General features: G+C 30.6%; 6 protein-coding genes, 1 non-coding gene and 1 pseudogene across 9 annotated transcripts; 5 read left to right on the forward strand and 3 right to left on the reverse strand.

Annotated features, from left to right (window-relative positions):
- The first annotated feature begins 547 nt into the window (after positions 1 to 547).
- Positions 548 to 677, forward strand: TRNAK-UUU (transfer RNA lysine (anticodon UUU)). Its single transcript has 2 exons — positions 548 to 585; positions 642 to 677. It is a non-coding gene; the product is annotated as a tRNA-Lys (tRNA).
- A 306-nt stretch (positions 678 to 983) lies between these two features.
- LOC124493692 (uncharacterized) lies at positions 984 to 2,022 on the reverse strand. The gene is made up of 3 exons (XM_047056794.2): positions 1,801 to 2,022; positions 1,469 to 1,734; positions 984 to 1,392 (listed from the first exon to the last, which is right to left on the reverse strand). Exons 1-3 carry the CDS (start codon positions 2,020 to 2,022, stop codon positions 984 to 986), a joined length of 897 nt encoding a protein of 298 aa, XP_046912750.2.
- Positions 2,023 to 2,475: 453 nt separating this feature from the next.
- On the forward strand, positions 2,476 to 4,441 carry LOC124493694 (uncharacterized). The gene is made up of 5 exons (XM_075731851.1): positions 2,476 to 2,602; positions 2,667 to 2,945; positions 3,007 to 3,689; positions 3,756 to 3,848; positions 4,418 to 4,441. The coding sequence occupies exons 1-5, from the start codon at positions 2,515 to 2,517 to the stop codon at positions 4,439 to 4,441; spliced, it is 1,167 nt and encodes a 388-aa protein (XP_075587966.1). The 5' UTR covers positions 2,476 to 2,514.
- Positions 4,442 to 4,750: 309 nt separating this feature from the next.
- LOC142597596 (uncharacterized) lies at positions 4,751 to 5,880 on the forward strand. Its single transcript, XM_075731852.1, has 4 exons — positions 4,751 to 4,928; positions 5,004 to 5,282; positions 5,352 to 5,733; positions 5,871 to 5,880. The coding sequence occupies exons 1-4, from the start codon at positions 4,751 to 4,753 to the stop codon at positions 5,878 to 5,880; spliced, it is 849 nt and encodes a 282-aa protein (XP_075587967.1).
- Positions 5,881 to 7,234: 1,354 nt separating this feature from the next.
- LOC124493695 (uncharacterized) lies at positions 7,235 to 8,092 on the forward strand. Its single transcript, XM_075731853.1, has 3 exons — positions 7,235 to 7,322; positions 7,388 to 7,950; positions 8,057 to 8,092. The coding sequence occupies exons 1-3, from the start codon at positions 7,241 to 7,243 to the stop codon at positions 8,090 to 8,092; spliced, it is 681 nt and encodes a 226-aa protein (XP_075587968.1). The 5' UTR covers positions 7,235 to 7,240.
- Positions 8,093 to 9,954: 1,862 nt separating this feature from the next.
- On the forward strand, positions 9,955 to 14,870 carry LOC124493969 (actin-4-like). The gene is made up of 2 exons (XM_075732194.1): positions 9,955 to 11,018; positions 14,139 to 14,870. Exons 1-2 carry the CDS (start codon positions 10,064 to 10,066, stop codon positions 14,567 to 14,569), a joined length of 1,386 nt encoding a protein of 461 aa, XP_075588309.1. The 5' UTR covers positions 9,955 to 10,063; the 3' UTR covers positions 14,570 to 14,870.
- On the reverse strand, positions 13,335 to 14,076 carry LOC142597586 (uncharacterized; annotated as a pseudogene).
- Positions 14,761 to 18,590, reverse strand: LOC124493967 (uncharacterized). 3 transcript variants are annotated; one of them, XM_047057096.2, is made up of 3 exons: positions 18,375 to 18,590; positions 16,862 to 17,041; positions 14,761 to 16,789 (listed from the first exon to the last, which is right to left on the reverse strand). In XM_047057096.2, exons 2-3 carry the CDS (start codon positions 17,016 to 17,018, stop codon positions 14,925 to 14,927), a joined length of 2,022 nt encoding a protein of 673 aa, XP_046913052.2. In that variant the 5' UTR covers positions 17,019 to 17,041; positions 18,375 to 18,590; the 3' UTR covers positions 14,761 to 14,924. The 3 variants fall into 3 exon arrangements, with proteins under 3 accessions (XP_046913052.2, XP_046913053.2, XP_046913051.2); XM_047057097.2 differs by having other exon boundaries at positions 16,862 to 17,044; XM_047057095.2 differs by having other exon boundaries at positions 16,862 to 17,124.
- Between the last annotated feature and the right edge of the window lie 2,042 nt (positions 18,591 to 20,632).

A 20,632-nucleotide genomic window follows, 5' to 3' on the forward strand; every position in this document is an offset into this window, starting at 1 on the left:
TAAAGTACATGATTTTTCATATAAAATATCTATGTATCTATCTATCTATTCTATATATCTTCTTATCTCTTTATGACGCTAGTTTGTCGGTAACTGCAACTTTTACACTCGCCAAGTGCTTGCACTGTGTACTGGCACTGTGTATTAACTTGGCATTTGATGCGGTATTAACAATACAGTAATACCCCGCTTAACGCTGCCCCTTTTAGCGCTGATTCGATATAACGCTGTACAATTACCCTACATTACATTACATTGTTACATTGTATATGAAGGGTAAAAATGCATTATGTAAAAATAGCCCCGCTTAGCGCTGTTTCGCTTAACGCTCAGAATTTTTGTAACGTAACCCCCGCGTTACAAAAATTATGTTTATTACTGTATATATCTGGATCGGTCATGATTTGTTGTTGTTGTTGTTGTCTGATATTTTCCCCTCAACTCAGGCGTTTCCCTACAGAATGTCTCGAATTGACCTGATTGGGGAGAGAAATGATGCCGGTCATTTCGAAACCGGATGTCGGCCAATTCGTGAACAGATATGGACGCCGGTGTATTTCAATTGGTTAGAATGTCCGGCTTTTATTTCTGTACAAAAGTGGGTGTTGGTGTTTAAATTAACACAGTTACAGTAACCGGAAACCGGAAGGTTTTGGGTTCGAGTCCCAACATCGGCGTTTTTTTTGGTCATTTGATGTCAAATCAACTGTGTGCTGGCGATGACGATGAAAAATCATGGATTCGAGTCCCAACATCGGCGTTTTTTTTTGGTCATTTGATGTCAAATCAACTGTGTGCTGGCGATGACGATGAAAAATCATGGATTCTAGTCCAAAAACATCGGCGTTTTCTTTAATTTTTTTTTCTGATAATCAGAATTCGTTCATCATATATTGAGTTGAAATTTTATTTAATGAACTCTTTTTTTGCATTACCAATCATTGAAATGGAAACAGTTGTTTGTAATTAACCGTTATGGTTTTTTATAATTGTAATATGTTATTAATAATTGGATTTTGTGCAATGATATTTGTTGTTTCACCAGACATAATCGGTGGTGTTTTTGTTCTGAAAATTCTCCAACTTGGTCCTTGTAATTCCGATAAATTTGTTGATGAGGATATGAATTGTGTATCAATATCTGGAAATGAATGAATACTATCTAAATCTGGATCGATTCCAAGATATTGACTAACATAATCATATTTTTGTTGTTCGATTTCATTTTTAATAACAGATGTTTTCCATGGTAGTTTTGTTGGTGATAGTTTTGATGGTAGTTTTGTTTCCGTTGTTGTAATGTTTTTGTCAATGTTCTTATGGATGATTGATTTATTTTCATTTTTAATTGCTAAATTTTTACCTTTAATTTTGAATGTTGGCGGTTTTTTACTATGTGTGTGCGTGTGTGTGTGTGCGTAATTAATTTTAATATTATATCAATTATGAATTCAATCAATAAACTTACTTAGATGGAAAACGATTGCAAAAAGTTACGCAAATAGCGGTGATAATAGTGATAATTATAAGCGCAATGGTTACATATACACGATTTTTTGGTGTCCACCAACAAAACCAACTTGAATGATTAAATTGATGACAAAATTTTCCAAACCATTCAATAGTATTATCTTTGATTAATTTACTAAATCGTTCATTACAAACATTTGCCACTTTTGTTTCGCAATCCAATGCCGTCCATATAAAACAGCAGAATTGTTGATTACTATAAAACTATTTAGTTTCATTAAAACTATATATTTAGTTTTTTTTCTTTAAAAATGTTCACATTTTTCTTACATAACCATTGATTCGTATGTCCCATTCAAGTTGAGCCTGGATTTCACAATGATCAAAATTTGAATAAATCGATTGCGAACAATTAAGAGTTCTGTCTAATCCATAAAAAGGTTTATATGGAAATCGTATAGATTTATTCGAATATTTGCCATTTAGGATGATCATTTCATCATCATTTGCAGGTTTGCTTTTAAATCCGGTCATCATATAATCGAAAAACATTTTCGAGCAAAACAAAATTCTTCTAAACTGTTTGTATAGTTTTATATAAATATTATTCGATTGTAACAATTTAATTTTATAAAAAAAAACAAAATCTTGAAAAATCAAAATGAAAAACGCGAAACACTTGAAAATCGACCAAATTATCCGGTTCATTTTGCTACATTTAATTTTGCAAAATTTATGTGTCTTTGTATGACCCGGACAAAAAAAAATAAATTACACTGAAATCGATAATGTACTCATTTTTTTGGCTTGAATCTTTGCAATTTTTTTTTCTTATAACTAGGGAATTTTTCCAAGAAAAAACAATTTAGTTGTTAGCAAAGGTATTTCGTGAATGTCAATTGATTCAATTTTTTTAAAATCTGAATACTTCGCAAAATGATTGGTAAAAAAAATTCATTCAAATTCTATTGGATCGGCAGATTTCGATATAAATTTTCCGAACATTTAATCAACTTCTATGAACAAAAAGTTCCAAAAAATTCGATGAAAACATTACCGAAAAAAACGGATAATCAATATGATAGTGATGTCAATCAGATTGATTGGAGTATTCGATATTCATTTGGTTTAGGTAATTATGCCACTATATTTGACTATATGATCAACATTCATTCTATTAATGAAAATTTTAAAAGATGAATATTTCGCTTTGGCTCTGTGTACAACACTGGGTTTACGTGGTTTAATCGCCTTATTAGATCGTTCCTATTGGCAAGATGCAAAAAGACAAATGTATTTTGGAAGTTTTTTTGGAGTCTACAATGCTCATCCATTTCATATTGAAACATTATGTTTTGTTTGGGCTTTCAATTGTCTCAACATTCAATTATCTTCATTATTCTGTCGGTTAAAACATTTAAAATGGCTTAATATTATTATGGTACTTGAAGAACGAATTTCATCAAAAAATATTGGTAAACAAATTTTTTCTTTTACAAATCGATAATAAATTAATTTCATCAATTTATTTCTTAGGTCTTAAATCGGACGAGCTAAAAGAAATTAAATCCAAAGCAGTACTTATGTCATATTTTATTCGTAACACTATCATTTGGTTATCATCTATATGTTATTTGATTTTGACATATAAATTTTTCAATGCTTATACTTTCATTGAATTCATCATTTTCGGCATACCATGGAGCATTTTCTATCTGATCAATACAGCATTGATAACATCATCGATTTACTATACAAATTTCTACGTATTTCTCATTTCCGACATAATGCGTGTGAAATTTATACGTTTTGAAAGAATGTTGGATTTATTGACGGATATCGCAAAAGATGATTACTTTAATCGTAATCCAAAAATACGTAGATTAATATTGGAACGAAATCTGTATCAATCATATCATTATTTGAATAGTTTAATGGTTGAATATGATGTCTATAATAGTATCTGGAAATGGTTGGCTACATTTTCATTGTTTTGGCGTTTCATTATCATAAATTTTGTTTCATTTATCGCCATTTTTTATGATATGCCACCAACATTCAAACTAATGTATCGATCCATATTTATAAGTGAAAATTTTGCTTTTTTAATGTTTTTACTAAAAGTTGGCATTATACACATAAACATGGCCAATGCTGCTAAACGTTTACGACGATTTCTTTATCATATGAATTCTCCAACATTATCGTTAAAAATAAAGGTTTGTATAATCAATATGATTGACCACATTGATTGATTAATTTAATTTATTTTTATTATTAAATAGACAATCGATTATGTAACATTTTTACAAGAACCTCAACGATTTGGTCAAACGACCATTACTGGACATCTTATACAATTCAAAAATGTGTTTCTTGTAAGTTTCTATCTTTTGATAGGACAGAAAAAATTATTTCAATTGATTTTTTTTTTTTTTTTTGAATGAAAAACATTTTAGATCATAAGAGAATTTTCTAGTTACTTTCTTCTATTGGCTAGCATTTCAATACGACTTATTTTATGAAAAAAAAACAACACAAGACATTATTACCTCATTTCCTAATTCCATTAATTTAATAAAAATAAGAATAAAATAACACATGATGATGATTTTTAACAATTTTTCAATCATTGTTGTTATTGTCAATCAATAAACTCATGATTGAACTAATAAATGAAAAAAACAACCATTAACTGTAGAAAAATAGAATCGATTAATTTATTGTTTTTGTTGTTGTTGTTGTTCAAAAAAAAAAAATGAAAAATTCTGGGCCAACTTTCTGAAAAAATAAAAAAATAGGGTGTCGATAGTGGATTCTGATTTCTTTTTCACATTTCATCATACATACTGTACATTGTAGAAGTAATCAACAGTGTCAGACTTTTCCGGACACACACACAATCACATAAAATTGTTCATTCGAATAAAAACTTTTTCTTCTATAGATCGATTTACGATTACCGATTTGAATTCAGAGTGATGATGATGATGATGATGATAGTTTTGATCGTGACATTTTTGAAGAAAAAGGAAAAAAACAGATACGGAAAAAGATTGATTGTTGTTATTTGTGCATGACTTTCTTAGGTACATTTTTGTGTTTACAGTGGCGGTCGATTTCATGGAAAGAAAGTAATTAAGAATCTTTTGAACAAAAAAGTGTCCATGTCTAACAATTGTTATGATGATCAAGCAAAAAGGCCAGAAATAATAATTTGTTATAAATGAAAAATTATTTTTTTTCTTCTTTTTATAAATTATTTTTTATGCGATTCAAAATGATGAGATGGAAAAATATACGATTCTATTGGTTTGGTCGGTTTCGTTATAAATTTTCTGACCATTTAATTAATCATTATGAGAAAAATGTTCCCAAAAAATTGATGAAATTCGAAACAAGTGCAAAATATTTTGACGAAATTGATAAAAAACGTAAACGATATATGTTTGGATTAGGTAAATGAAATGTTGATTAGTTTTTAATTATTGAAAATCCATTTTTTTTTTTTTTTTTTTTTTTTGATTCAACAGATGAAATATTTGCATTAACACTTTGTCTGATACTTGGAATAAGAGGATTCTATGCATTAATCGATCAAACATATTGGTCCGATAATGAAAGACAAATGTATTTTGGAAGTTTTTTTCGTTTATGTAATGCTCATCCGTTTCATATTGAAATATTATGTATTGTTTGGGCATTAAATTGTATCAATATTCAAATGTTATCATTGTTTTGCCGTATGAAACATTTACGATGGCTAAATATTGTTATAGCACTTGAAGAGAAAATTCCAACAGAAAATATTGGTATTAATTTGAATCTGATATTATTGAATGAATAAATGATAAATTTTTTTTTATTTGATCAATCAACAGGCCTAAAATCAGAAGAATTCAATGGATTCAAACAAAGATCTTTGGTCATGTCATTTTTCATTCGAAATACAATCATCTGGTTAGCATCGATCGCCTTCATATTCATAACATGGAAATTCTTAATCAACTATTCATTTTTCGATTTTCTTATTTATGGTATTGTCTGGGGATTGTTTTATGCTTTCACTACTATAGTGATAACATCATCGATTTATTATACAAATTTCTACATAATCATGATTGCCGATTTTTTTCGAGTTAAATTTGCACGTTTTGAAGAAATGCTTAACCGATTGGAAAAAATAAGTCAACAGAATCCGAAATTTTTGTTTAAAATTCGTTCAATGCATGCATTCCGTTATTTAAATCGTCTTATATATGAGTATGAATTATTCAATCAATCATGGAGATGGAATATTTCATTTGTATTATTTTGGCGTTTTATCATTATAAATATTGTAACATTTGTGGCTATTTTCTACGAGATGTCACCACAATTTACACTAATATATCGTTCAGTTTTCTTTAGTGAGAATTTTTCCTTCTTATCGGTCATGATTCAAGTTGCTTATATTCATTTAACAATGAATCAAACAGGCAAACGTTTACGACAGATTTTACTTAAACATCAAGAACAACAATCGATTCGATTCCGATTGAAGGTTAGTTTGTACTGAAATTTCAGCATTTTTCATGTTTTTTTTTGTTGGTAAATTATTTTGCTCTTTGAATAGTTAACAGAATATGTAAAATTTCTCGTCGAACCATATCGATTTGGACAGGAAACTATAATTGGAAACGTTATTCAATTGAAACATATGTTTATAGTATGTCATTTTAATTTTATCCATTCATTTTAAATTCCATTCATTCCTATTCACTCATATTTAGTTAATTCGTGAATTTTCCACTTATTTTCTATTGATGGCCAGTATTTCATTGCGATTTGATTTGATTTCATTTCAAAAATAATTTGGAGAAATCAGCTTTTTTGACTTTTAATAATCGTAATCGTAATCGGAAAAAAATTAAAAAAGTTTCGATTCAATCTTCTCTTTTTTTCGTCATTAGAAATAGTCAAAAAAAAAACTAGTGAAAATAATAATTCCCTGACATATTTGTAGCCTTTACCTTCTGTAATTGTACCTTTTGAATCGATTTTGAATGAATAAAAAAAACGAAAAATAAAATGAAAACAAAGTTTATTAGAAAAAGTTTCAGTCAATTACTAATTATATATAAAATTAATGGTTTAATTATATTTTTTTTTACAACTAAAAAAATAAATCAATGAATGTTTGTTCAAAAAAAAAACATTCAACACATTCAATGGCAAATCATTCATTTGCGATTGCTGTCACAAGGAATTGATTGTTTTGATGATCATGAAAATATCATTCTTATTCCGGTTCTGTTTTTATTGTCTTGAGTTATTTCATATTTTTTTGTCAAAAAAAAAAAATTTTCTTGATCAATAAATTGTTGGGCCTTATAATGATCGATCGAAAATGTCGTCTACAAAATGCACTGGAAAAATTTAATGACTATTTAAAATTATTATTCAAAATCTGATTGGCCTACCTGGTTTACAGTCTGAAATTTTTTTTTTTTTTTTTTTTTGTTATTCGACAATGAGCAGTAAGCAAAAAATGATCAAATTCATTGTTTAATTTAAAAAAAAATCTCCAGAAATGATATTTTTCAATAATAAATTCAATTCATTTTCATTACATCGTGATCAACAATTGATTTATAATAATCATCATCGTAATGATGATATTGGTTACGAAAAACGATCATCATTTCATTTTTTTTGGCTAGGACGTTATCGTTATAAGTTTACCGAACATCTATTAAATCATTATCAACGATTTGTTCCTAAATCATTGATGACATTGTTGATTGATCAGGAAAAATTTTACAATCAAAATGCTAAAATCGATTGGAATAAACGTTATTCATTTACTTTGGGTAAGTTTTTTGATATTTTACTGTGATTTTAATTCAATCAATATTTATATTTGAACAAAAAAAAGATGAATATTTTGCATTGGCTCTATGTATTGTATTGGCTATTCGTGGATCATATGCATTGATCGATCAAACCTATTGGAATGATAGAAAACGACAAATTTATTTTGGTAGTTTTTTCGGTGTTTTTGGTGCAAATCCATTCCATGTGGAAATGTTATGTGTAGTATGGGCATTGAATTGTATCAATATACAAATGACATCATTGTTTTTACGTTTAAAACATTTAAAATGGCTTAATATTTTGATGGCACTTGAAGATCGTATTTCACCGAAAAATATCGGCATTAAACCTGATGAATGGAAAAAATTAAAAATAAAGATCAATATTATGTCACATTTTAATCGTAATACAACAATTTGGCTATCATCAATTGCTGGAATATTTATTGGATGGCAATTTTATAAAAAATATTCTACATATGATTTCATTGTATTCGGATTAATATGGATTTTATTTTACGTCATAACAACATTATTGGTTACAACAACCATTTATTATACAAATTTTTATATATTCTTAATTGCCGATTTAATGCGTACTAAATTTGCACGTTTCGAAAAAATGGTCAACATATTTGTTGAATTATCAACAAATGATAAATTCAATCATCATATTTTGATGGAAAAAAATATGACAATATCATTTCGTTATATGAATTTTCTAATGAAAGAATATGATGCTTATAATAAATCATGGAAATGGCTAGTAACATTTTCATTAGTTTGGCGTTTTGTTATCATCAATTTTGTTGCATTTATTGCCATTTTTTTTGATATGCCACCAACATTTAAACTTGCATATCGTTCTATTTTTTTAAGTGAAAATTTTTCACTATTTTCAATTCTTTTTCAAGTCGGTTTCATTCACATTGGTATGCATAAATCAGCAAATCGTTTACGACAAGTTAATCATTGTTGTTTTCGACGATTTCATTCATTATCATTTCAAATGAAAGTAAGTGACAGATTTGATTTTTCTTTTCTTTTTTTTTATCGATGATGATAATATTTTCTCATAGTGTTGTAGATATGAAGATTTTTTGGTCAATCCATATAAATTCGGTCAACTAACTGCTACTGGACATTTGATTCAATTAAAACATATATTCATTGTAGGTATAAAATAGTAAAAAGTGGAACCAAAAAAAAACTAATCCTTTAATCCTTTTTTGTATTTATTTATCCAAAGCTTGTACGTGAATTTACTGTTTATTTTTTCCTATTGGCTGGATTTTCATTACGTATGGAAATTTTGTGATGATGAAATTTTCATCATTCATTATGATTGTTTAGTTCTTTCATAAGAATCATTATATAAAAAGAAATAGAAAAACAATTCCAGTTTCGATCAAACATTTAATTTTATATATCAGTATATGTATAATTATATCATGTCACGAAAAATTCTTCTTCTTGTTTTCGTTCAATATTCAATATGTACATATATGTGGAGAAACTATAAAATTCACTTATATTAATGACAATTGAATTTTATTTGATAATAATTCATCATTTGAATATTCAAAGGAATCCTTCTGAATTACTTCTTTCAGAATAAAATGATTTGTCTGTTTTTGACCACAAAATATATTCATTATTATTACCATAACGACAAAAAAACAACAATAATAATGTATTTATTTATATCTGTAAAAATAAAAATTTCTTAAATCAACCTTAGTTACCATGAATAACATCTACAATACATTCAAAATCAATGTTTGTTTGTTTGCCTTCAATTGTAATGATGATGATTATAATAATAATAATAATAATTTACTTAATTTAGTCTGAATAATATTCATATGGTAAAAAAAAAATATTGACGATGAAATTTTTAGATTTACCGAATTTAACAATATATTCAGAAGGTTTTTTCTTTCCTTCTCTTGAAGAAGCTGTACACATAAAAAAAACATAGTTTCATTTCTCTCATAATAATAATGTTATCATCATCAAACACCACCACCAGTCATTATAATGCAGCACATTCTTTTCATAGTTAAATTTAGATCATCCATAGTAATAGTTGAATAATTGATTACTATTATTGGTGGATTGTTGTTAGTTTCTTTTTTTTTGTCGAGAAAAAAAACTTGTTGCATGATGATATGCTAGAATTCTATTAGTTTGTGTATTCTGGTGTTTCTGTAAAGAATTGCACAAAATGAACAAAATTTTAAGAATAGCAACAAATTCCCTTACACATTTAGAATAGTTGAACACTAAAATGGTTTTGATGAACATTTATGGTAATGGCCAACAATGGTAGTCGTCATATGAAACACGATTAGAGAAATACGGCAGCAAGTTTTCTATTTTTTTCTTGTAAGCGTAATCGAAGAATGAAGGAAGGAGGTCGCCCTGAATATTCATGCATAGAATATGCCATTCATTCAAAAATTTCGGGCGTTTTCGCATCTGTTGATGATGATGGTGAAGCAAAAGACATGGCAATGTGTGTGTGCTTTACTTTTTTTAGAGCATAACAATCATCTTCATGATAACTTGAATAGAATTTTGAATGGAATGAATGAAATCGAAAGAATTAAATACTAGTGTTCATCATTCGTGTTTGATCATAATCGTTTGATTTGTTAGTGGCGGCAGACCATCTTTTTTGTTGATCAACTTTTTCGTTTGTGAACAAGAAGTTCCAAAAAATTTCCTGAAACAAAATGTGTGACGACGAAGTAACAGCATTGGTTGTTGACAATGGTTCCGGTATGTGCAAAGCCGGTTTCGCTGGTGATGATGCCCCCCGAGCCGTCTTCCCATCGATCGTCGGTCGACCAAGACATCAAGGTGTCATGGTTGGTATGGGCAACAAAGATTCATACGTCGGTGATGAAGCCCAATCCAAAAGAGGTATCCTCACCTTGAAATACCCGATTGAACACGGTATCGTGACCAACTGGGATGATATGGAAAAGATCTGGCATCACACCTTCTACAATGAATTGCGTATTGCCCCAGAAGAAAGCCCAGTCTTGTTGACAGAAGCTCCATTGAATCCAAAAGCCAACAGAGAAAAGATGACCCAAATCATGTTCGAGACCTTCAACAGCCCAGCCGTTTACATCGCCATCCAAGCTGTCTTGTCCTTGTATGCTTCTGGTCGTACCACCGGTATCGTCTTGGATTCTGGTGATGGTGTCACCCACACAGTCCCAATCTACGAAGGTTATGCCCTTCCACATGCCATCCTCCGTTTGGATATGGCCGGTCGAGACTTGACCGACTACTTGATGAAAATCTTGACTGAACGTGGTTATTCATTCGTCACCACCGCTGAACGAGAAATTGTCCGTGACATCAAGGAGAAACTCTGCTACGTCGCCTTGGACTTCGATAACGAAATGGCCACTGCCGCCACATCATCGGCTTTGGAAAAATCTTATGAATTGCCCGATGGTCAAGTCATCTCCATTGGTTCGGAACGTTTCCGTGCACCAGAAGCCCTCTTCCAGCCATCGTTCTTGGGTATGGAAGCTGTCGGTATCCATGAAACTTCATACAATTCAATCATGAAATGCGACATTGATATCCGTAAAGATTTGTTCGCCAACACTGTCTTGTCTGGTGGTACAACAATGTACCCAGGTATTGCCGATCGTATGCAAAAAGAAATCACTGCTTTGGCCCCAGCCACCATCAAAATCAAGATCATCGCCCCACCAGAACGAAAATACTCCGTCTGGATCGGTGGTTCCATCTTGGCCTCGTTGTCCACCTTCCAACAGATGTGGATCTCGAAACAGGAATACGATGAAGCCGGCCCAGCCATTGTCCACAGAAAATGTTTCTAATTTTTTTGTACTGTTTACCCGAATATCGATTATTATATTTATTTATTATTACTATTGACAATAATTAATACGGTCACACATCCAAAATCAATCACAGTCTGTCTGTTTTATTTCTGTCATAAATATGATTTGCCTGTATGCATAAACATGTAAACGATCGAAGCAATTATATCTGGAAAATACTGATAAATAAAATCAAGCCGAATATCAACAAAAAAAAACAATTAAACTTTTATAATTTTTTTGCTAATTTTCAACGTTACAATGATGGTGAGATTTGTAACTGGTTTTTTTTCTAGTGTCGCCATCTTTTCGAAAATTTTATTAATAGAAATTTGATTTCTTCTGATCATTCATTGATTTTAATGGTCATTTTGAAGAAATTCTATGATAATTTCTAATTTTTTTTTCACACTTATTCAATATTAAAGAAATTTTTTTGTTTCTATGAATGAAAATTCCATACAAATAAATAGAAAAAAAACAGGTGAAATTTAGTTTTTGTTGTTGTTATTGCTGTTTGTTCATGTTGGCATCAAGACCCCACTTATGATTCAAGTACATTTATATACAAGAAATCTTTCAATCTGTATATCATGCATATGAGTATGTGTATGTTTGGAAATAATTCAACTAAGAAAATTAGTTGAAATTGAAATAATAATATTCATGGTATGGCATTCCAATCAAATCTCTGGTTATATTTATCATACGATTGTTAAATGACGATGAGATTCTTCTTCTTCTTTTTTTTATTGCTTCAAGATTCCATCATCGAAACAACAAAACATATTGTTATAAATAAAATTGTAATAAATTTATAAAATGGTTGAATATGGTAAGCCTTGAACATAAATGGTAGAAAACAGAATCTGATTCACATTTCATCAAATAAGAAAAAAAAGGGAAAAAACAACAACAACAACAACAACACCATTATAGCATTGAATCTCTCTTCTCTTATTCTTGTATACAGAAACAAGCTCAACAGTTTGAACCAGATTCTGATTATACGCCAAACAAACATCATATTTATGGTTATCTTTAGATTTCGGAAATTCTTATTCTCTACTGTCTACCATGAGAACAACATCAATGATGATGATGAGGATGATGATGATGATGATGGGTAGTAGTGGTAAAAAGTGATTTTTCACAAATATTCACAGTCAATACAAAAAATAAAAATAAAATACGATGAGCAAAATTGGCATCAAATAAAATTGAAAAATTCCCTCATTTTTTTTGCATTTCTTTTTACTCTGAGTTTCATACCAAGGAAGTTGTATGCAAAAAAAATGACTATACAAGCAACATGTACAGTTCGTTGCTTTATTCATGACATGAATTTGAAGCACAAACACACACACACACAAAAAAAAATTTGAACGAAAAATAAATCCAAACACAGTTTGATTTGAATTCTAGACATATATTAATTCTATTTTTGTTTCGAAAATGATGAGATCGTCTTCATCATCATCATCATCATCAGAGATTGTGAATCCTAACCGAAATAGCTGAAAACATTTGTTGAATAAAGTGTGATCCCCGATATGTTTTGATGATTCGTCTAAATACATTTACATCATTCGCCACACACACACACACAGTAATTCGACAGGCATGCATTTTTTTTTTTTTTTTTTTTTTTTGGTTTGATAGCTGTGGCTTGATTTGGACAGAATATGTTGATATGACGATGGTGTGTGTTTGTGTATCTTAATGATGGTTAGGAAATATCGTTTTTTCCATTAAATGAAAGACGTCTTACACATGGTCTTTTTTTCGAAACGAATACTATGAATGTCTATATTCTTGATCTAAAAATGCACATATTTGTGTGTGTATTTGGTGGGAAATAATTCTACTTCATAAATTCTTGTAAAATACGGGCGTTGTCGTTATTCCAATGTTGCAATGTTTAAACATTTTGGCTACACCACTACAATGAAGAATCTAAATTGAAGAAGCAAATCATCAAAACTCATTCAACATATCTATTGGAATTGGTTGAAAGATTTTCACTTTCTACTCATCCTCCTCTTTTTTCCTCCAGAATGATGATTGCCTACAAATCAAAGCATATTTTTACATAGTTGATATAAAAACATTGATTGGAATGTTCAACAGATTCAGTTTCGTTTCGAAGTTGCCAGCGTTACGTTGCGTGTTTCCTAAAAAAAAAATTTTAAACTGTTCACTTGATTCTATTCAAGTTCCAAAAAAATTTCCTGAAACAAAATGTGTGACGACGAAGTAACAGCATTGGTTGTTGACAATGGTTCCGGTATGTGCAAAGCCGGTTTCGCTGGTGATGATGCCCCCAGAGCCGTCTTCCCATCAATCGTCGGTCGACCAAGACATCAAGGTGTCATGGTTGGTATGGGCAACAAAGATTCATACGTCGGTGATGAAGCCCAATCCAAAAGAGGTATCCTCACCTTGAAATACCCGATTGAACACGGTATCGTGACCAACTGGGATGATATGGAAAAGATCTGGCATCACACCTTCTACAATGAATTGCGTATTGCCCCAGAAGAAAGCCCAGTCTTGTTGACTGAAGCTCCATTGAATCCAAAAGCCAACAGAGAAAAGATGACCCAAATCATGTTCGAGACCTTCAACAGCCCAGCCGTCTACATCGCCATCCAAGCTGTCTTGTCCTTGTACGCTTCTGGTCGTACCACCGGTATCGTCTTAGATTCTGGTGATGGTGTCACCCACACAGTCCCAATCTACGAAGGTTATGCCCTTCCACACGCCATCCTCCGTTTGGATATGGCTGGTCGAGACTTGACAGACTACTTGATGAAAATCTTGACTGAACGTGGTTATTCATTCGTCACCACCGCTGAACGAGAAATTGTCCGTGACATCAAGGAGAAACTCTGCTACGTCGCCTTGGACTTCGATAACGAAATGGCCACTGCCGCCACATCATCGGCTTTGGAAAAATCTTATGAATTGCCCGATGGTCAAGTCATCTCCATTGGCTCGGAACGTTTCCGTGCACCAGAAGCCCTCTTCCAACCATCGTTCTTGGGTATGGAAGCTGTTGGTATCCATGAAACTTCATACAATTCAATCATGAAATGCGACATTGATATCCGTAAAGATTTGTTCGCCAACACTGTCTTGTCTGGTGGTACAACAATGTACCCAGGTATTGCCGATCGTATGCAAAAAGAAATCACTGCTTTGGCCCCAGCCACCATCAAAATCAAGATCATCGCTCCACCAGAACGAAAATACTCCGTCTGGATCGGTGGTTCCATCTTGGCCTCGTTGTCCACCTTCCAACAGATGTGGATCTCGAAACAGGAATACGATGAAGCCGGCCCAGCCATTGTCCACAGAAAATGTTTCTAAACATCACATACAATCTACCATCAGCCATTCGAACATACAGGAAACACCAAGGATATATATTTTATATCGAATATTTATTATTTATTTGTTTGTATTGATATAAAATAATTTATATATAAAAAAAAGAAACAATTCAATTGAATAACTAATTATGCTGGCCAACATCAAAATGAAAAATTATTTTGAAAAAATTGAAAAATAATAATAAATTTTATTGCAGTTCAGTTACACAAACAAATAATAATAAACAATAACATCAAAAAAAACCAGAAAGATAAATAAAGAATAAATGTTCAACAAACCGTCATTTTACATATATGATTGATCACAGTCGGTCTTTCGGTCAGTGATTCCACTATTTGGTCATCATATATTTGACTAAACGATTATTGAAATCTAAACACGAGGGAAAACTAAATAACCATATTAGTACAATGACCGTGAGCATTATCATGATAATCAATAACATGTTCATCCATGATTGTCGATGTTCAAGTTTGCGACATTTTTGCCGCAATCGTTTCATTTCATCTATAAATGTTTCCATTTTTGGCCTTGTTGATCTTTTACGACGATGAATCATCATCATATTATTATCATCATCATCATTATTATTATTCATAAACGATTCATTATTATTATCATTATCAAATTTGACCAAAAGTTTGTGTATATAAATCTGGTGATCGTCGATACCTTTAATGAATAGCTTATTGAATTCATTCAAATTTTTCAAGTGCATCTGTGCATTCAACATTGTTGAAGACATTAAAATAAGGAATTTGTCCTGAATTTCATTCATTCCATTAATTAGGTCTGGATTTTTGCCAATATCATCATCATCCACATCCATATCCAAGTTTTCATCATCGGCAGTGGTATTACGAACAATGTTTATTGCAATGAATGCTCTTGGTAAAAGTACGCCTCGATTGGGCGTCACCGTATATCTATCCGAACAGTTGGATTGTATTTTGAATGCAAGCGATCGGTTCTGATGATTATTACGAACCATTATGTTGCCTGTTGTTGTTGTTGTTGTTGTTGTCATCGTAGTCATCATCGTCATTGCAGCAGTAGTCATCGTATTCGTAACTGTTTTTGCCATATTTTGATTAAAATTATTTTCCTTTTCTGGGTCGAAATTTCGTTTCAATAAAAAACGTCTTTTAAAGTGGATTACATTTTGTGGATAAATAGTAGCTATATGTGAAAATGATTTCGATTCAGGCGAATGAACTAAGGCAATCTGTTCAGTTGTTAATGATGATGATGATGATGTTGTTGTTGTAGTTGTAGCCATTACTTCATCATCATCATTATCATCATCATCATCATTCGTTGTTTCCTTGTTTTGTTCATTAACATAATTAGTATCACCATTCGTTGATTGATGGATGGCCGATTTAATGGTAGAATTATTGGAATCAATCATTTTTGTTTGAAATTGTAGCTGTCGAGCTCTAATTGCTTCACGACTTTCACGTAAAAATGGTTCAAATTGATCTAAAAGTTGTTGAGCTTTTTCCGGAGAGATACCTACTTCTAAACAAGCTTCTTCAATTGTACGACAATTAACTGGAACGGCACGATAATCACGTACACAAGTACCACCCATAAAATCGGGCAAATTTTCCGACGTAATATATTGATTTATATCATTCTTATTAGAAAATCGTATGATTGAAGTTAATAATGATGGAACAAATGTCATGGCTATTTTACGGAAAGCATTCAACATCCATGATAGTTCATAAACAATAACCAATCGTATACAGTAGGGAAAATATTTGAATGCAACATCGATTAGACTTTTCAATAGGTCAAGATCCATATTCGAATAACCGGCACCACTACAATCGAAAACAATTGTACAACCATTTTCACCACTTTCCAAATCGACACGATTGATAGTGTAGAACAAAAATAATTTGACAAAATGTTCTAGGTCTTTTATTTTTTTATGCATTCGAATACGTAGATAGATGACCGGATTACCTTGTCGATCTGGTTCATAAGAAAATAAGCCACCGATTTCAAAAAATTCTCTTGGAAAATATTTTGCATCTAAATTAGGAAAATTAATCTCTTTTCGCCAACGTAATGCCGATATTAATAGCTCATAAGCATCTTCAACATTTCTTCGGCTCTGCAACAGGTATCGTTTGACAAACCATTCAGAATTTCGTACACGTTCAATATCTTGTTCACAATATGATTCTATATAGTATTCATATTCAATTAAAAACATAAGAAAATATGAAAGAAAAAAAACAAACAACAAAAACTTACCTGCATTTTTAGGCCATTCATTTTCAAAAAAACGTTGACGAATCTTTGCTACTAATGGAGCACTTTTTGATGTATGAATTATCACCTTATTATTAGTAATGCCATTGGCTGTGGTTAATGATTTATCATTCGAAGAATGCTGTTGAATCATTGCCATCTTATTTTTTTTTATCTGCTAATCTTCTAGTCAGAACACATATATTCAAAGCGATGACAAAAAATTGAATGCAACAAAAATAAAAATGAAATGAAACGAAACGAAACTTATTGAAATTCACAGGGATTTGAAGTTATTTTTTTCAAATTCGAATCCAATAGACCCATATATGTGTGTGAGAGAAAAAAACAACAAGGGAAAAAAATGTCAAATTATTTGAAAGAATAAGGAAAAAAAACATGAAAAAAACAAAATTGGTTCAAACAATTATCATTTGACAATAGACAAATGGAAAAAAAATTATATGATCGATGATAATGATTATTATTTTGAGAAAAAAAAAGGATTTAATGATTAATACCGTTGATGATGATGAAGAAAAAAAAAGTGGTAAACATACACACACACACACACAAACAATTAATCAGGGAGATATACAGAGATTCAATAATAACAAGATACCTGAACAGATGAAAAAAAAGAGAAACAAATATGACGAAATATGTTTTCAATTTTTCAATTCAAACAAATCAATCAGATAGATATGTTGCAGAAATCAAAAATGATGGCGACATCTAAAAAGTATGGAAAAACTACTATTGCTACTTCTGCTACTGTTGCTGTTGCTGTTGGGATTTTTTTTAGTTTGGGTAATGATAAATATCAAAATCAATCAATCAATTTTTTTCCTTGGATTTTTTATATTTAATTTCGTTGAAAGGAATAAAGTTTTTTTTTTTTTTTTTTGATTCATTTGAGTAATAGAGACGAAAGGGGAAAAAAATGTAAATCAATTCGATCATGAGTTCTTTTTTTTGGTTGCTACAACCATGACCATCATCATCATCATGATCACCAACAGCAACCCAAATCCTGTCATCATCATGGTTTTCAATTGGCAAAAATCGATTTTGATTTATGAATTAGTCAATTTATGAGATATCACTATTCTATTCGCAAACAATTATTGATTTGCATCGATAATTGTTTCCAAAAAAAGCAGTAGATTTGTTTTTTTTTTATTCACCTCAATCGAAAACAAAGCTATTCTGGTCAATCTATGAATGAATTTCGTGTGAATGAATAATGGAAAAGGATAATATAATGTGAAGAGGATAAAGATAAACAAACAAACAAACAGACAACAACAACAACAAAAATGATAATTTTCGGTCATTGGTGGTGATGATGATGATGATGAAAAGTGATACCCAATATATCCGAAAAACGACTCAATATCTCAATCGAATAATAAACAAAAGACAAAAGGAAAGAAGAAAATAAATATATTCCCAAATGATGAATGAAAAAAGTATTTTTGTTTTATTGGATGAATGAAATAAAAAAAAAACTTACCCAAAATAATAATAATTTGCTCATTCAAAATTCAAATATTGATCATGTGGCCAGTGGATATTTTCTATTATTTGACCACATAATTATCATTAGAAATCAATTTGTTTGTAATGCAAATTTTAATAAACTGGCCATTTGAAATACACTGTCATTGTGCATGTTTTATATGTGAAAAAAAAAACATTTCTTCATTTACCAATCCATTCAACGTCATCGTCATCATCATGAAAACGATGTGAATGTTGTTGTTGCCGTCTTTGTTGTTTATTATCTTCATGCTCAAACTCAAACCGGCTGAGAAAGAGAAAATGAACAGAAGTAATGGAAATTTTACCATTGTGATCAATGTTGAAACCTGTTTTTTTTCTGTTCTTTTTTTTTTTTTGTTCGAAGGCAATCTCTGCAATAAGTTTTGATTGAAAAACATAATATAATTGTGAAAATACTTTTATATGAAATTACAAATATATATAGAAATATATCTTAATCATTATCATCATTATCAAGATTTTTCAAGATCTTTCTGAAACATCCTTGAAAATGAAAATTGAAAATGGACTTAAAATGTAACAACACCAACAATGATTTGAACATTTGTCATTCGATATACGTACATATTTGATTTTAAAATAAAAAAAAAATTATTTTGAAATTTGAAATGGAAAATTTTTTTTTTTTTTTTTTTTTGCTGGTCATCCATAACAAATCCAAGTGATCAACAAAAAATGATGGTGGCCAAATGAAAAGATTCGTCACGAACAACAATGGCATATCACAGAAAAAGATTTACTTTTTCCTTTTGAATTTGTTCAAAATGCATTATTCATGGAATTTATGGATATGTGTGTGTGCGTGTGTGTGTGGAAATTTAGTTTGGACAATGTAAATGTCAAGAATAGCAATAATGATGAAGATTCCGATGATTACACGGAACTCACAAATGTTAGAATATAGTCCTGAAATATGATTCCAATGAAGAAAATCATTTGTGTTTATATAAGAATCATTGGATGAAGATGTTACCATGGAAGTTGTTGTTATTGTTGTTAGTTTTATTCTTCAAATTCTGTATTGTTTACAATATATATGTAGACGCTATTATTTATTTATATGTTTATTTTGAAACATGTTTCATTTTCTATTTTCTTTCGGTAAATTTTTTTTCCATTTGTAACAAAAAATTTTTTTTTTCTAAGTAAATTCTAATACACACCCACACAATTATTCGAGGAAAAAAAAGCCGGATAAAAATCACACAAAACATGTTTTTTTTCCATTGAAAATCGGATATTATTGTCAAAATTCAACAGAGATTGCGTTTTCCGATTCTTGTACGATGGCATCATCACTGTATAATTACGATGACAATTTGACCATCGTAAACCGAATCACCACTGTATTTTTTATCATATCAGTCATTTAAATGAATCGAATCGAGAACCATCACACCAGAGTATACAAAAAAAAATCGGCATTACTATTCGATCCACAGAACCCGAAAGAATAAACAAAAAAAAAAAAAAAATGAATCACATTTCATTCATATTTTGTTGTTGTTTTTTTTCATTCTGTATACGGAATAAATTCATTGGAAAACATTGTGTTTGTGTATGTGTGCATGTGTGCAAACAGACGTGATAAAATACCCGGAATTTATGTCCGCATGGACCCCTTACCGTATTTGATAAGTAGAGGTATTCAATTCTGTAACAAATGTCGGCATTGGCATATACATTTTCTATATACAAACATCGAAATCTATGAATCCAAAATAACAAACCAACCAACCAACCAACCAAATGAATGGTGTGGTATGAATAGTATGGAACCCGTTATTATATAACCCTCCGAGTGGATTCTATATTCTTTCTACCACAACACACACACACACACACACATACAGACATCATCCATATACCCCTCATTAGTGATGTTATTCTTTCGATAACGTTCGGCTTGTAAAGTTTGTTCCATAAACAACAACAACAATAACAACAAGCCTAACTAGTGTACAGAACTCGAATTAGAATCACACAAAAAATGATGGCGCCCGAATTTTCTACATCGTATAATTTATGTGCTTTTATATGTGTAACGGGAACCATAAGAATTTTTTTTTTCATTCAATTCAATTCATTCGTCATTCTTGGCTCGTTTCATCGTTTCACCATTTGGCCATAAGTTTATTTAGTAATAATAATAATAATAATAAGGATCCGTTTTTTTAGTTTATGTGTTTGTGTGTGTGTGTGTGTGTG

Source organism: Dermatophagoides farinae, chromosome 6, assembly GCF_024713945.1.
Source record: "Dermatophagoides farinae isolate YC_2012a chromosome 6, ASM2471394v1, whole genome shotgun sequence".
Taxonomy (NCBI): domain Eukaryota; kingdom Metazoa; phylum Arthropoda; class Arachnida; order Sarcoptiformes; family Pyroglyphidae; genus Dermatophagoides; species Dermatophagoides farinae.

Bases quoted from the DNA above. Each gene is read 5' to 3' on its own strand.
- LOC142597596 (XM_075731852.1), top strand. From the start codon at position 4,751: ATGATGAGATGGAAAAATATACGATTCTATTGGTTTGGTCGGTTTCGT. The intron at 4,929-5,003 runs GTAAATGAAATG...TTGATTCAACAG, and splicing joins ACGATATATGTTTGGATTAG to ATGAAATATTTGCATTAACA. The intron at 5,283-5,351 runs GTATTAATTTGA...ATCAATCAACAG, and splicing joins AATTCCAACAGAAAATATTG to GCCTAAAATCAGAAGAATTC.
- LOC124493695 (XM_075731853.1), top strand. From the start codon at position 7,241: ATGACATTGTTGATTGATCAGGAAAAATTTTACAATCAAAATGCTAAA. The intron at 7,323-7,387 runs GTAAGTTTTTTG...AACAAAAAAAAG, and splicing joins ACGTTATTCATTTACTTTGG to ATGAATATTTTGCATTGGCT. The intron at 7,951-8,056 runs GTCAACATATTT...TTCTAATGAAAG, and splicing joins TTGCACGTTTCGAAAAAATG to AATATGATGCTTATAATAAA.
- LOC124493967 (XM_047057096.2), bottom strand. From the start codon at position 17,018: ATGGCAATGATTCAACAGCATTCTTCGAATGATAAATCATTAACCACA. The intron at 16,790-16,861 runs GTAAGTTTTTGT...AATACTATATAG, and splicing joins TGAATGGCCTAAAAATGCAG to AATCATATTGTGAACAAGAT.
- LOC124493969 (XM_075732194.1), top strand. From the start codon at position 10,064: ATGTGTGACGACGAAGTAACAGCATTGGTTGTTGACAATGGTTCCGGT. The intron at 11,019-14,138 runs CTGCTTTGGCCC...CTGCCGCCACAT, and splicing joins TCGTATGCAAAAAGAAATCA to CATCGGCTTTGGAAAAATCT.
- LOC124493692 (XM_047056794.2), bottom strand. From the start codon at position 2,022: ATGTTTTTCGATTATATGATGACCGGATTTAAAAGCAAACCTGCAAAT. The intron at 1,735-1,800 runs GTAAGAAAAATG...GAAACTAAATAG, and splicing joins ACATACGAATCAATGGTTAT to TTTTATAGTAATCAACAATT. The intron at 1,393-1,468 runs GTAAGTTTATTG...GCACACACATAG, and splicing joins TGCAATCGTTTTCCATCTAA to TAAAAAACCGCCAACATTCA.
- LOC124493694 (XM_075731851.1), top strand. From the start codon at position 2,515: ATGAAAACATTACCGAAAAAAACGGATAATCAATATGATAGTGATGTC. The intron at 2,603-2,666 runs GTAATTATGCCA...AAATTTTAAAAG, and splicing joins TCGATATTCATTTGGTTTAG to ATGAATATTTCGCTTTGGCT. The intron at 3,849-4,417 runs GTAAGTTTCTAT...TTTCTTCTATAG, and splicing joins AATTCAAAAATGTGTTTCTT to ATCGATTTACGATTACCGAT.